Source organism: Chiloscyllium plagiosum, unplaced genomic scaffold, assembly GCF_037043375.1.
Source record: "Chiloscyllium plagiosum isolate Xiang-an unplaced genomic scaffold, Cpla_swu_hap1 HiC_scaffold_33, whole genome shotgun sequence".
Taxonomy (NCBI): Eukaryota; Metazoa; Chordata; class Chondrichthyes; order Orectolobiformes; family Hemiscylliidae; genus Chiloscyllium; species Chiloscyllium plagiosum.
The window spans coordinates 22,621,281-22,636,371 of NW_028270171.1; the positions used below are offsets into that span (position 1 = coordinate 22,621,281).

Here is a 15,091-nt window from a genome sequence, read left to right on the forward strand (position 1 = left end):
TCCCCTCTCACTTTAAACTAATGGCTTCTAGTTTTGGACTCCTCTTCCCTGGGAAAAGACTTTAGCTATTTATCCTATCCAATGTGGTTGACTCTGAAATGGCCCTTGTCAGTTGTAGGGTGACTCAACCAAATTAGGAATGGGCAGTAAATGTTGTCCTTATCATTGATAGTCACATCCCATGAATATGTAATTTAAAATATAGCTTCCTCATTTTGGTCTCTACAGTAGTTGCAACATCTCTACTTAAGCCCTGACAAACCCATACTTGAGTACAAGCATCATCTTTGACACTTCAGTGCATACATGATGGAGGATTGCATTGTCAAGAGCTGTCTTCAAAGTGAGATGTTAAGCAGTGACCCCTTTCAGGTGTCATAATGTTCCTGTGGTCAGGGCAGGGTTTCTCCCTGGTAAATATTTATTCTATATCAGGAAAAAAGGTACGTTATCTGATCATTATCTGTTATTGTTATGGGAGCTGGCTGTTTGTAAATGGTCTGCTGCAGTTCCTTCATTACAAAATTACTAATCTTTAGAAGTACTCACTATTGCTTAAAGGCATAAAACATAAACCGTGCGAGAAGAAGACCTAAAGCTGAAGCAGTTTGTCTTGCACTCATCAGGATGGAGATATAAGAAAACCAACTACAGAAAGGAAATAACAATTTGTACGGCCGGAGAAGAGGGTGCTGATAATTTGAATGATGGTTGCTCTGGATGTTATGGATCATATCCCCCTCAAAATATATCAAGGAGATATACTTGAGGCGGCACAGTGGTTAGCACTGCTGACTCACAGCACCAGATACCTGGATTCAATTCCTGCCTCAGGCAACTGTCTGTGTGGAGTTTGCACATTCTCCCTGTGTCTGTGTCCAAAAAATGTGCAGGTTAGGTGAACTGGCCATGCTAAATTGCCTGTAGTGTTTAGTGAAGGGGTAAATGTAGGGGTGTGGGTTGCTCTTTGGAGGGTCAGTGTGGACTTGTTGGGCCAAAGGGCCTGTTTCTACATTGTAAGTAATCTAATCTAAAGATAGCCTAGATCATAGCTTTTATTTAAAGCAATTGTAAGGTGTTATGTTCTGGGTGTGTTTCAATTGGTCCACTGCTAGGCTTTAAGCAAAACACACTTTATACTGATATATATTTAAAATACAAGCAATAAAAGAAGATTTGGCATAACTTTAACTCTATTAAAATACTTAATAAAATAATATGTTATTTAACCATCAATCAGTATGTGTTCCAATATAGCAGCATCTCCATTAGTAAAGGCAAATTCAGCAAAACAGACTTTCTTCACATGTGATCTCCTTTGGTCCAGGAAAAAGGAAGATCGAAACAGACAATGTAGCAACAGAGAGAGAAGTTTTCACTCAGAGGGTGGTACATGTATGGAATGAGCTGCCAGAGGAAGTAGTGGAGGCTGGTACAATTACAACATTTAAAATGTATCTAGGTGGGTCTATGAATAGGAAGGATTTAGTGGGATATGGGCCAAATGCTGGCAGGTGGGACTAGATTGGGTTGGGATATCTGGTTGGCATGGACGAGTTTGACCAAAGGGTCTGTTTCTGTGCTGTACATCTCTATGACTCCATAACTCAATTTTTTTGCTGCAGCAGAGAGAGAGCTGTATCCAACTTCAACTGAAAACAAAACTAAAACCCTGGCTTTGTGTGAGCCTGACTCCACTCACTCATGCTTCTTTTGTCTATTTTTTTTAAAAGAGTACTCAGGGAGCTCAAAGCTGTTTACCCATCGCTTCTGAAGCAGATGTTCTGATACCGCTGTGGCAACACCTGTCTGCAAAAGAAATAGCACAGAATAAATTCCTCTTAAAGACCCAGTACAGTCACATGGAGATGTAGAAGAAGCTGTTAACTACCAGTAATATCTCCTTAAAACTGGTTTTCTTGTGTTTCAGTCCTGATGAATCTGAAACAGAAAGCTTTGACGTCATGTCTCCTTTTATTGATGTTCAAAAGTACTTGGCTGGAAAGCACTTTAACATTTCTGGTTGTCCTGAAAGACCTGATATAATTGTTTGCTCTGGAGTGGTGGGATCTGATGGTAGACTTGACAGAAGTCTATAAAATTCTGAAATGCATAGATAGGGTTGACGGTCAAAATCTAATATTAGGGGGCATGAATCTAAGATGAGGGGGGAAAATTCAAAGGAAATGTGGGGGGGCAAGTTTTTTACACAGGTCTGGAACGTGCTGCCAGGGCTAGTGGTGGAGGCAGATACAATAGGGGCATTTAAGCCCATAAATATGCAAGGAATGGAGGGATATGGTCAGAGAGCAGGCAGAAAGGATTAGTTTAATTTGGCAACATCGTGGGTCAAAAGGACAATTCCTATACTGGACCATTCTATGTTCTAATTGAAAGTCTTTCTCTCATTCCTGATTTTATAAACCTGTATAAGGCCAACCCTCACTGTTCTCCTTTCTACAGAAAACAGCTAGAGACTATCAGTCTTTTTTCTAATTACTTTGCACAGTATGAGAGAGTCTGCTATTTCCCACAGTGACATTCCTTGCTAAATCCAAAAACTCAAGTCAGAATCTGTTTTGGTGAAAGTTCCTTGTGAACAAAAAAGGAACCTAAATTGTTTCTTGGCCCGTTCAAAACTTGGTTTTAAATGGGCAGCTTCTGTTTGGCACTTTCTAAGAGACACAAAAAGGGCTAGAAAGAATAAATTATCTCAGAATTTCAGTGGTTTAAGAATTATTCCTTTCTTTCTGCGTGATTTGTGTGAATTCTGCTCCAACAATTACTTCATCGGGAGTGTTAGAAAAGGCAAATCTAGGCTGTTATTTTCAGGGCCTCAGTCAGACGGAGGGCCAAGTCAGGGCTCTGAGCCAAAATCCATTCCAAGTCAAATAAGCGATTAGACCCAGCCATGGATACGGAACATGGTGTTTCATGGGTCACAATGGTCCCTGTGCTGGGAATGATGAAATGGCGCCTGTTAGTTGTTACTGAGCTTCCAATAACCCATGCACACAGACTCTGATGTTACTGAGCTTCCAATAACCTGGGCATACAGACTCTGATGTTACTGAGCTTCCAATAACCTGGGCATACAGACTCTGATGTTACTGAGCTCCCAATAACCTGGGCACACTGACTCTGATGTTACTGAGCTCTCAACATCCTGAGCATACAGACTCTGATGTTACTGAGCTCTCAATAACCTGGGCATACAGACTCTGATGTTACTGAGCTCTCAACACCCTGAGCATACAGACTCTGATGTTACTGAGCTCTCAATAACCTGGGCATACAGACTCTGATGTTACTGAGCTCTCAATAACCTGGGCATACAGACTCTGATGTTACTGAGCTCTCAATAACCTGGGCACACTGACTCTGATGTTACTGAGCTCTCAACATCCTGAGCATACAGACTCTGATGTTACTAGGATCTCAACATCCTGAGCATACAGACTCTGATGTTACTGAGCTCCCAATAACCTGGGCACACTGACTCTGATGTTACTGAGCTCTCAACATCCTGAGCATACAGACTCTGATGTTACTGAGCTCTCAATAACCTGGGCATACAGACTCTGATGTTACTGAGCTCTCAATAACCTGGGCACACTGACTCTGATGTTACTGAGCTCTCAACATCCTGAGCATACAGACTCTGATGTTACTGAGCTCTCAATAACCTGGGCACACTGACTCTGATGTTACTGAGCTCTCAACATCCTGAGCATACAGACTCTGATGTTACTAGGATCTCAACATCCTGAGCATACAGACTCTGATGTTACTGAGCTCCCAATAACCTGGGCACACTGACTCTGATGTTACTGAGCTCTCAACATCCTGAGCATACAGACTCTGATGTTACTGAGCTCTCAATAACCTGGGCATACAGACTCTGAAGTTACTGAGCTCCCAATAACCTGGGCACACTGACTCTGATGTTACTGAGCTCTCAACATCCTGAGCATACAGACTCTGATGTTACTAGGATCTCAACATCCTGAGCATACAGACTCTGATGTTACTAGGATCTCAACATCCTGAGCATACAGACTCTGATGTTACTAGGATCTCAACATCCTGAGCATACAGACTCTGATGTTACTGAGCTCCCAATAACCTGGGCACACTGACTCTGATGTTACTGAGCTCTCAACATCCTGAGCATACAGACTCTGATGTTACTGAGCTCTCAATAACCTGGGCACACTGACTCTGATGTTACTGAGCTCTCAACATCCTGAGCATACAGACTCTGATGTTACTAGGATCTCAACATCCTGAGCATACAGACTCTGATGTTACTGAGCTCTCAATAACCTGGGCACACTGACTCTGATGTTACTGAGCTCTCAACATCCTGAGCATACAGACTCTGATGTTACTAGGATCTCAACATCCTGAGCATACAGACTCTGATGTTACTGAGCTCCCAATAACCTGGGCACACTGACTCTGATGTTACTGAGCTCTCAACATCCTGAGCATACAGACTCTGATGTTACTGAGCTCTCAATAACCTGGGCATACAGACTCTGATGTTACTGAGCTCCCAATAACCTGGGCACACTGACTCTGATGTTACTGAGCTCTCAACATCCTGAGCATACAGACTCTGATGTTACTGAGCTCTCAATAACCTGGGCACACTGACTCTGATGTTACTGAGCTCTCAACATCCTGAGCATACAGACTCTGATGTTACTAGGATCTCAACATCCTGAGCATACAGACTCTGATGTTACTGAGCTCCCAATAACCTGGGCACACTGACTCTGATGTTACTGAGCTCTCAACATCCTGAGCATACAGACTCTGATGTTACTGAGCTCTCAATAACCTGGGCATACAGACTCTGAAGTTACTGTGCTCCCAATAACCTGGGCACACTGACTCTGATGTTACTGAGCTCTCAACATCCTGAGCATACAGACTCTGATGTTACTAGGATCTCAACATCCTGAGCATACAGACTCTGATGTTACTAGGATCTCAACATCCTGAGCATACAGACTCTGATGTTACTAGGATCTCAACATCCTGAGCATACAGACTCTGATGTTACTGAGCTCCCAATAACCTGGGCACACTGACTCTGATGTTACTGAGCTCTCAACATCCTGAGCATACAGACTCTGATGTTACTAGGATCTCAACATCCTGAGCATACAGACTCTGATGTTACTAGGATCTCAACATCCTGAGCATACAGACTCTGATGTTACTGAGCTCCCAATAACCTGGGCACACTGACTCTGATGTTACTGAGCTCTCAACATCCTGAGCATACAGACTCTGATGTTACTGAGCTCTCAATAACCTGGGCACACTGACTCTGATGTTACTGAGCTCTCAACATCCTGAGCATACAGACTCTGATGTTACTAGGATCTCAACATCCTGAGCATACAGACTCTGATGTTACTGAGCTCCCAATAACCTGGGCACACTGACTCTGATGTTACTGAGCTCTCAACATCCTGAGCATACAGACTCTGATGTTACTGAGCTCTCAATAACCTGGGCATACAGACTCTGAAGTTACTGAGCTCCCAATAACCTGGGCACACTGACTCTGATGTTACTGAGCTCTCAACATCCTGAGCATACAGACTCTGATGTTACTAGGATCTCAACATCCTAAGCATACAGACTCTGATGTTACTAGGATCTCAACATCCTGAGCATACAGACTCTGATGTTACTAGGATCTCAACATCCTGAGCATACAGACTCTGATGTTACTAGGATCTCAACATCCTGAGCATACAGACTCTGATGTTACTGAGCTCCCAATAACCTGGGCACACTGACTCTGATGTTACTGAGCTCTCAACATCCTGAGCATACAGACTCTGATGTTACTGAGCTCTCAATAACCTGGGCACACTGACTCTGATGTTACTGAGCTCTCAACATCCTGAGCATACAGACTCTGATGTTACTAGGATCTCAACATCCTGAGCATACAGACTCTGATGTTACTGAGCTCTCAATAACCTGGGCACACTGACTCTGATGTTACTGAGCTCTCAACATCCTGAGCATACAGACTCTGATGTTACTAGGATCTCAACATCCTGAGCATACAGACTCTGATGTTACTGAGCTCCCAATAACCTGGGCACACTGACTCTGATGTTACTGAGCTCTCAACATCCTGAGCATACAGACTCTGATGTTACTGAGCTCTCAATAACCTGGGCATACAGACTCTGAAGTTACTAGGCTCCCAATAACCTGGGCACACTGACTCTGATGTTACTGAGCTCTCAACATCCTGAGCATACAGACTCTGATGTTACTGAGCTCTCAATAACCTGGGCACACTGACTCTGATGTTACTGAGCTCTCAACATCCTGAGCATACAGACTCTGATGTTACTGAGCTCTCAATAACCTGGGCACACTGACTCTGATGTTACTGAGCTCTCAACATCCTGAGCATACAGACTCTGATGTTACTAGGATCTCAACATCCTGAGCATACAGACTCTGATGTTACTAGGATCTCAACATCCTGAGCATACAGACTCTGATGTTACTGAGCTCTCAATAACCTGGGCATACAGACTCTGATGTTACTGAGCTCTCAATAACCTGGGCACACAGACTCTGATGTTACTGAGCTCTCAATAACCTGGGCACACAGACTCTGATGTTACTGAGCTCTCAACATCCTGAGCATACAGACTCTGATGTTACTAGGATCTCAACATCCTAAGCACGCAAACTCTGATGTTACTGAGCTCTCAACATCCTGAACACACGACTCTAATGTTACTGAACTCCCAATAACCTGGGCACACAGAGTCTGATGTTACTGAGCTCCCAATAACCTGGGCACACAGACTCTGATGTTACTGAGCTCTCAACATCCTGAGCATACAGACTCTGATGTTACTAGGATCTCAACATCCTAAGCACACAAAATCTGATGTTACTGAGCTCTCAACATCCTGGGCACACAGACTTTGATGTTACTGAGCTCTCAATAACCCAGGCACACAGACTCTGAGGTTACTGAGCTCTCAACATCCTGAACACACAGACTCTAGTATTACTGAATTCCCAATAACCCAGGCACACAGACTCTGAGGTTACTGAGCTCTCAACATCCTGAACACACAGCATCTAGTGTTACTGAGCTCTCAATAACCCAGGCACACAGAGTCTGATGTTACTGAGCTCTCAACATCCTGAACACACAGACTCTAGTGTTACTGAGCTCCCAACAACCTGGGCGCACATGCACTTTGGCAGCATGACATCTTCTGTGCTGCTAGCTGACTGCAGCCAGGTTGCAAGATGCAGCATTTGGCCCTTGCCCTCTTGAGTAACCAGGTTTCTTCTTTTTAAAATTTGTTCTCAGGCTGTAGGCATTTCTGGCAATGGCAGTATTTATTGCCCATTTACAAATGCCCTGAGAAGGTGGTGGTGAGTTGACTCTTGAACCATGGCTGCCCTTGGGATATAGGTAGATCTAACAGTGATGTTAGGAGGAGAGTTCCAGAATTGTGTCCCAGCGACATTAAACAAACAGCGATATATCCAGGATGGATCGTGGCTTGGAGGGAAACCTGCAGGTGGTGATGCACCCATGCACTAGAAGTAATGGGTTTGGAAGATATCGAGTGCTGCAGAGGGCCTTGGATATGGTTCAGACTGTGGCCTCTGTACAAAGGTGGTGGAGAGTATGAATGTTTAAGTTGGTAGGCAGGGTACCAATCAAATGGGCTACTTTGTCTTCCACAATGTCAAGCTTCTGAAGTTCTTCTCTCAGTTATTGCTAGCCGCAGTGACCTGGAGATTAACTTAAAAGGAGAGTGCAGAGCAATCGTAGAGAGCTGGCATGAGGGATAGCTTGAGTATGGACCGAGGCATCTAACTTTTATGCTGGGCTGAATCTGATAGACTGCAACCTAAAGTGTTGAGGAAAAGCTATTAAAGTGGTAATAATCCAATAGCACATCTATTCCAGACCTATTCCAGAGGTTGGAGTCAAAAGTAGGATGCTGGAAAAGCACAGCAGGTCAGGCAGCATCCGAGGAGCAGGAGAATTGACGTTTCGGGCAAAAGCCTTTCATCAGGAATTTCTCCTGTTCAATTCTCCTGCTCCTCGGATGCTGCCTGACCTGCTGCGCTTTTCCAGCAACACATCTCCAGTGTCCTTGTCAATATTTAGCCCTCAATCAGCACTACAAAGAAAAATTGTTTTTATTGTTATAATTATCACATCCTGTTTAACTGTGAATGCTGTTTGGGGAGTAGGATACATTTGGGGGACTCCTATATTCCTTTCCCTCTCTATCTGCGTTCATCTAAACTTCAGACTGACCACATCTATCCACAAGAAGAAAGTGAGGACTGCAGATGCTGGAGATCAGAGTCGAGAGTCTGGTGCTGGAAAAACACATCCGGTCAGGCAGCATCCGAGGAGCAGGAGAATCGACTTTTTGGGCATGAGCCCTTCATCAGGAATTTCTGAAACATCGATTCTTCTGCTCCTCAGATGCTGCCTGACTGGCTGTGCTTTTCCAACACCACATCTATCCAGAAGCTGCCAGCCTGGTGAATGCCTCAGGTAATAACCACCTCACTGACAGCTGTAACAAAGTGGGTTTATCCTGGATTCAAGCAGATGGCGAGCAAAGCAGAACAAGGTCTGGAAAACAAGAAATCACATTAATCAGTAACATGGTACCTTGTAGTTACAAAAAGGTAAGGTCAGGCTTAAAACAGTTCATGACATCAAAAATCAACATTTGTTTTTAAAATTAAGTAAACATAACCAATTTTATTTGCACAAAATGGTTGCCGCATTTTTTCAGATACTTTTAAGATAAATCTCTGAGATTTATCTGTGTTATTGACATTTGAATGATTTATTATCTTATAGGCTTTTCCCTACTGTTGCTTGGTCCTTACTGGTGCTGTAACTCAAGGATGTAGACATTGGTATATAAGTAGCTATTGAGGTTCCCCACCCAGAGTACCCTTATTACCTTCTGTACTTCTACAGGTTGGTGTTCAATGTGGAACCGACCTGATTCAGCAACTGGGGCCTAGGCGGGAGCTGGTGGGAATAGATGGTAATCAGCAGGTGGGTTCCTGACCAATGTCCTCACGAAACTTCATGGAGTTGTTGAAAACTTCCAGGGTAACCTCCCCCTGACTGTGTACCACTGAACTGCCACCTCTGATGGCTGTGCCCTGGGACAGGTCATACCGACAGTGACTTTGCCTAGAAAGTGTGACTCGATGAGAATGACCAAGTCAGGTTGTTACTTCACTGCTCCATAGGCAGCTCTCCCCATTTTGGCTCAGCGCAACCACTGGAATGCCTTGAATGTCACAACATCCACAGGTTGCTGGCTCACACAGCACAAACAGTGGACTCTATCACAGGTTAGTTATATTCGAGAATATGCCTTCAAAGATTTGTCCCTATTGATCTAGCCCCAAGTCTAGTATCCCAGTTCCCTTCAGTTAGCTTAACTTTCACGCCCATACAGTCACCCTCATTTAGGCTTAAAAAACTAGTCTTAGTCCCAGTCTTCTGCTTTTCAAACCAAATGTAAATTTCACTCATATTGTCTTCACTACTGCTGGGACTGATTAACTCTGAGGTCTGATGAGAGGGCCGCACACTCTGATGTTAACTCTGTTTCTCTCCACAGAAGCGAGACTCACTGAGTATTTGTAGCATTTTCAGTTTTTGATAGCGCCTTCACCATCAGCTGCTCATTTTCATTTCTCTCCGTTTCCTGATTACTCTTTGCTCCTGCAGACATCTCGTTGAGGTTCACCGTGTAATGGTTTTCTTTCCTCAGATGCTCCCACTACGTTCCAGTCACAGGTTCCTGGGAGCTGTACTCATCGTTTTCCTGGCTGGCACTGCAGCCTGTCCACCTTACTGCATCTGTGACAACATCCAACGCGTGGTGACATGCATCAAGAAACAGCTCACAGAGATCCCTGTCACCATTCCAGAGGTCTGTGCTATTGACGCTGCAGAATGCATCTGGTTGATACTAAGCACTGTGATGAGGGCAGAGTTAGTCTCGTCGTAATGTCACTGCATTAGTAATCCAAAAGCCTGACTAATATTCTTGGGCAAATAAAATAGTGCCACAGAAACTCAACAGGTTTGCCAGTCGTAGAGAGAGAAACAGAGTTAATGTTTCAAGTTCAATATAACTCTTCTTCGGAACCTGGATTTGAAATGTTAACTCTGTTTCTTTCTCCACAGATGCTGCCAAAGCTATTGGGAGAGGCTGAAGAGGCTGGGGCTTTTTTTTCCTGGAGCATTGGAGGCTGAGGGGTGACCTTATACAGGTTTATAAAATCATGAGGGGCATGGATAGGTTAAAGAGACAAGGTCTTTTGTCCAGGGGAGGGGAGTCCAAAACTAGAGGGCATAGGTTTTAGGTGAGAGGGGAAAGATTTGAAAGGGACCTGTGGGGCAACATTTTCATGCAGAGAGTGGTGAGTGTATGGAGTGAGCTGCCAGAGGAGGTGGATACAATTATAACATTTATATGGCATCTGGATGTGAATATGTTTAGCGGGATATGGACCAAATGCTGGTAAATGGGACTAGATTTATTTAGGATATTTAGTCAGCATGGACAAGTAAGACCGAAGGGTCTGTTTCCATGCCGTACATCTCTACGACTCTAGATGCTGCCAGACCTGCTGAGTTTCCCCAGCACCTTTCTGTTTTAATTTCAGGTCTGCAGCATCCACAATATTTTACTTAAATTGGAATGTTCTGGGGACATGGATCCAAACCCCAAGCCGGCAGCAATAGAAATTCAAGTTTAATAGAATTTGGAAATAAAACGTAGCTTAATGATGACTATGTCACCATTGTTGTATAACCTCATCTGGTTGACTAATGTCCTTTAGAGAAGGAAATCTGCTGTCCATACCTCGTCTGGCCTACGTTTGATTTCAGACACATAGTCATAGGATCCCTACAGTGCAGAAGGAGGCCATTTGGCCTATCAAGTCTGCACCAACCTGGAAAGAACATCCAACCCAGACCCAGCCGCCACTGTATCCCGTAACTCCACATTTACCATGGCTAACCCACCTAGCCTACACATCCCTGAACACTACAGACAATTTAGCTTGGCCAATCCACCCAGCCTGCACATCTTTGGACTGTGGGAGGACACCGGAGCACCCGGAGGAAACCAATGCAGACACGGGCAGAATGTGCAAACTCCACACATAAAAGAATGTGGCTAACTCCTAACTGCCTTCTGGAATAGTCCAGGAAGCCAGTCTGTTCAAGGGCAATTAAGGGTGCAGCAATAAATGCTGGCCTTGCCATTGAACTCTTATGTTCCATGAATGAAAATATATTCAAAAACTCTTCATTTAATTATAGCTGCTGGGCTTTTGGCTTTGAGGAGTGGAACTGAATCCCTCAGCCTGAAATTAAAACAAAAAGTGTTGACCAACACTCAGCAGGCAGGCCAGGCCCATCTTGGAGCGAAGGGTCTGTTTCCACGCTGTACAGCTCTATGAAAGGTAAGAGAGGCAAGAATGAATATTGAGAGACCAATGGCATTCATACTTACAGTTGAGTCAGTGCCTTCAGGATCAACGCTAGCTGGAGTGGATGGCTGAGGGGATGAAATATCTGTGATGATCTGTCACAGCTCATTCAGAGAGTCTAAGGTATTTCAGCATTGTGCACCTTTCACCAGGCAAGCTGTGCTCTGGGGTTGTGGAAGCAGCCCTAATGCTCTCTCCATCACATGGTTAACCAGAAATCTCTTTCGCTCTTCCCAGTTGCCACAGGCATGGGTCGGGAGGGTTTGCAGATGGATGTTCGATCTATTTGACTGTGCTATTAAAATACCTTCATGGCCATTGGGTCCTGGGGTGAGGCTTGAGATGCTACACAGTGTTTTATAAAGATTCATTATAGCTTCTTCTTCTGTACTCTATTCACATTTGTCTTTTCAACCACTTTCTCAGCTAGTCCTGCCGCCTTAAATTATTTGTGTGCTTATAACCCTAGGACCTTGTGTTCTTGCACCCCATTGGAATCTATATTCTTCCTCATTTTTCCCAACAAAACATGTCACTTCATGCTTCTTTGCATGAAATTTTATCTGCCACTTGTTCACATATCCCACCAGTCTGTGATTTTTAGAAACAATTCATAGGACGTAGGTGTCCCTGGCTGGGACAACATTTATTGCCCATCCTTTGAACAGATTCCTTGAACCGCTGCAGTCCTTGGGGTCATCATTAGCAGACACTCACTAACAAGTATGATTGTCTCCCCCTCCCCAACTCCTCATCCAGGAAATTCTGTGTCACTGATCATGGGTTCCATGGGCCCCATCCCAGAACTGCATCTCCAACCACATATTTTCCAGGAAGTGGAATTGGACCTTGGCCTTGACATTCCTGGGTTTCCTTTCTCTGGTTCCTTTTCTGTACTTCCTTTTGCCACTGGCTGTTCTCAAAGAATTGTGCCCCTCATTCAGGAGGTTCCTTCAAGTCAGTTTATTCTGAATGAGGGTCTCCCAGGCTTGAGGGTAGCTTTCAGGGAGTCTTTGAAATGCTTCCTTAGTCCCACTCTCATTCAACTGCATTGCTTGAGTCAGGTGAAGAGGACTTGCTTTGGCAGTTGTAACTCAGGCACCCTCAGCGGGAGAGGGTTCAGAATAGATTTATCAGGATGTTGCCGGGTATGGAAGGTTTGAGTTATAAAGAAAGGCTGGATAGGCTGGAACTTTTCTTTTCCACTGGAGGGTAGGAGGTTGAGAAGAGACCTGACAGAGCTTTATAAAATCATGAGGGGTTTTGATAGAGTCAATGGTAGTTGTCTTTTTTCCCCTAGGTGGGAAGGGTTTCAAGACGAGGGGGCACATTTTTAAGGTGAGAGGAGAGAGATTTTAAAAAAAAGGGCAAATGTTTCATGTTTGCAAGGAACTTCCTGAGGAAGAGCTAAGAGATTAATTGTGTTAGGGGACTCTCTAGTCTGAGGTACACACAGATGTTTCTGTGGCCAGCAGCGAAACATCACAATGGTGTGTGTCCTCCCTGGTGCCAGGATCAAGGATGTCTCAGTGAGGGTGCAGAATGTTCTCAAGGGGGTGAGGGACCAGCAGGAGGTCATTGTACACATTAGAACCAATGGCATAAGCAGGGAAAATGATGAGATTCTGAAGGGAGAATAAAGAGAATTAGGCAGGAATTTTAAAAGGAGATCTTCGAGAGTAGTAATATCTGGATTACTCCCGGTGCTGCAAGCTAGTGAGGGTAAGAATAGGAGCTCACCTTCCACCCTACCAACCTTCGCATAAACCAAATCATCCACCGACATTTCCGCCACCTCCAAAAAGACCCCACCACCAGGGATATATTTCCCTCCCCACCCCTTTTCGCCTTCCGCAAAGACCGTTCCCTCCGTGACTACCTGGTCAGGTCCACGCCACCCTACAACCCACCCTCCCATCCTGGCACCTTCCCCTGCCACCGCCGGAACTGTAAAACCTGCGCCCAGACCTCCTCCCTCACCTCTATCCAAGGCCCTAAAGGAGCCTTCCACATCCATCAAAGTTTTACCTGCACATCCACTAATATCATTTATTGTATCCGTTGCTCCCGATGCGGTCTCCTCTACATTGGGGAGACTGGGCACCTCCTAGCAGAGCGCTTTAGGGAACATCTCCGGGACACCCGCACCAATCAACCACACCGCCCCATGGCCCAACATTTCAACTCCCCCTCCCACTCCGCCGTGGACATGGAGGTCCTGGGCATCCTTCACCGCCGCTCCCTCACCACCAGACACCTGGAGGAAGAACGCCTCATCTTCTGCCTCGGAACACTTCAACCCCAGGGCATCAATGTGGACTTCAACAGCTTCCTCATTTCCCCTTCTCCCACCTCACCCTAGTTCTAAACTTCCAGCTCAGCACTGTCCCCATGACTTGTCCGGACTTGTCCTACCTGCCTATCTTCTTTTCTACCTATCCACTCCACCCTCTCCTCCCTGACCTATCATCCCCTTCATCCCCTCCCCCACTCACCTATTGTACTCTATGCTACTTTCTCCCCACCCCCACCCTCCTCTAGCTTATCTCTCCACGCTTCAAGCTCTCTGCCTTTATTCCTGATGAAGGGCTTTTGCCCGAAATGTCGATTTTACTGCTCCTTGGATGCTGCCTGAACTGTTGTGCTCTTCCAGCACCACTAATCTAGAATCTGGTTTCCAGCATCTGCAATCATTGTTTTTACCCCCTTGGATGATAGAGTAGATGAACGCATGGCTGAGGAGCTGTTGTATGGGAGAAGGATTCACCTTTTTGGATCATTGGAATCTCTTCTGGGGTGGAAATGTCCAGTAAAAGAAGGACAGATTGCACCTGAATTGAAAGGGGACTAATATAGTGGTAGGGAGTTTTGCTATAGATCAGGAGGATCTAAACTAGTAAGTTGGGGGGTGGGGACCCAGGGAGATAGTGAGGAAAGAGACCAATCTGAGACATGTACAGTTGAGGAAAGAAGCGATTCAAACAGAGCAGGCAGGGGCAAAGCAGAGAACAAGGTAGGACTGATAAATTAAACTGCATTTATTTCAATGCAAGAGACCTAACAGAGAAGGCAGGTGAACTCAGGGTATGGTCAGTGACATGGGACTGGGTTTTGATAGCAATTACAGAGATGTGGCTCAGGGATGGACAGGACTGGCAGCTTAATGTTCCAGGATACAAATGCTACAGGAAAGACAGAGAGGGAGACAAGAGAGGAGGAGAAGTGGTGTTTTTGAAAGGGATAGCATTACAGCTGTACTGAGGGAGGATATTCCCGGAAATACATCCAGGGAAGTTATTTGGGTTGAACTGAGAAATAAGAAAGGGATGATCACCTTATTGGGATTGTATTATACACCCCCTAACAGTCATAGGGAAATTGAGAAACAAATTTGTAAGGAGATCTCAGCTATCTGTCAGAATGATAGGGTAGTTATGGTAGGGTAACTTTCCAAACATAGACTGGGACTGCCATAGTGTTAAGGGTTTAGATGGGGATGAATTTGGTGTGTACAGGA

General features: G+C 44.9%; 1 protein-coding gene across 1 annotated transcript in view; it reads left to right on the forward strand.

Moving 5' to 3' along the window:
• chadlb (chondroadherin-like b) overlaps positions 1 to 15,091 on the forward strand; it is a 37,211-nt gene that overhangs the window by 3,552 nt on the left and 18,568 nt on the right. The window contains exon 2 of the mRNA XM_043679901.2: positions 9,840 to 10,001. Coding sequence (XP_043535836.1) covers positions 9,840 to 10,001 — 162 coding nt within the window. The remainder of the gene's footprint in view (positions 1 to 9,839; positions 10,002 to 15,091) is intronic.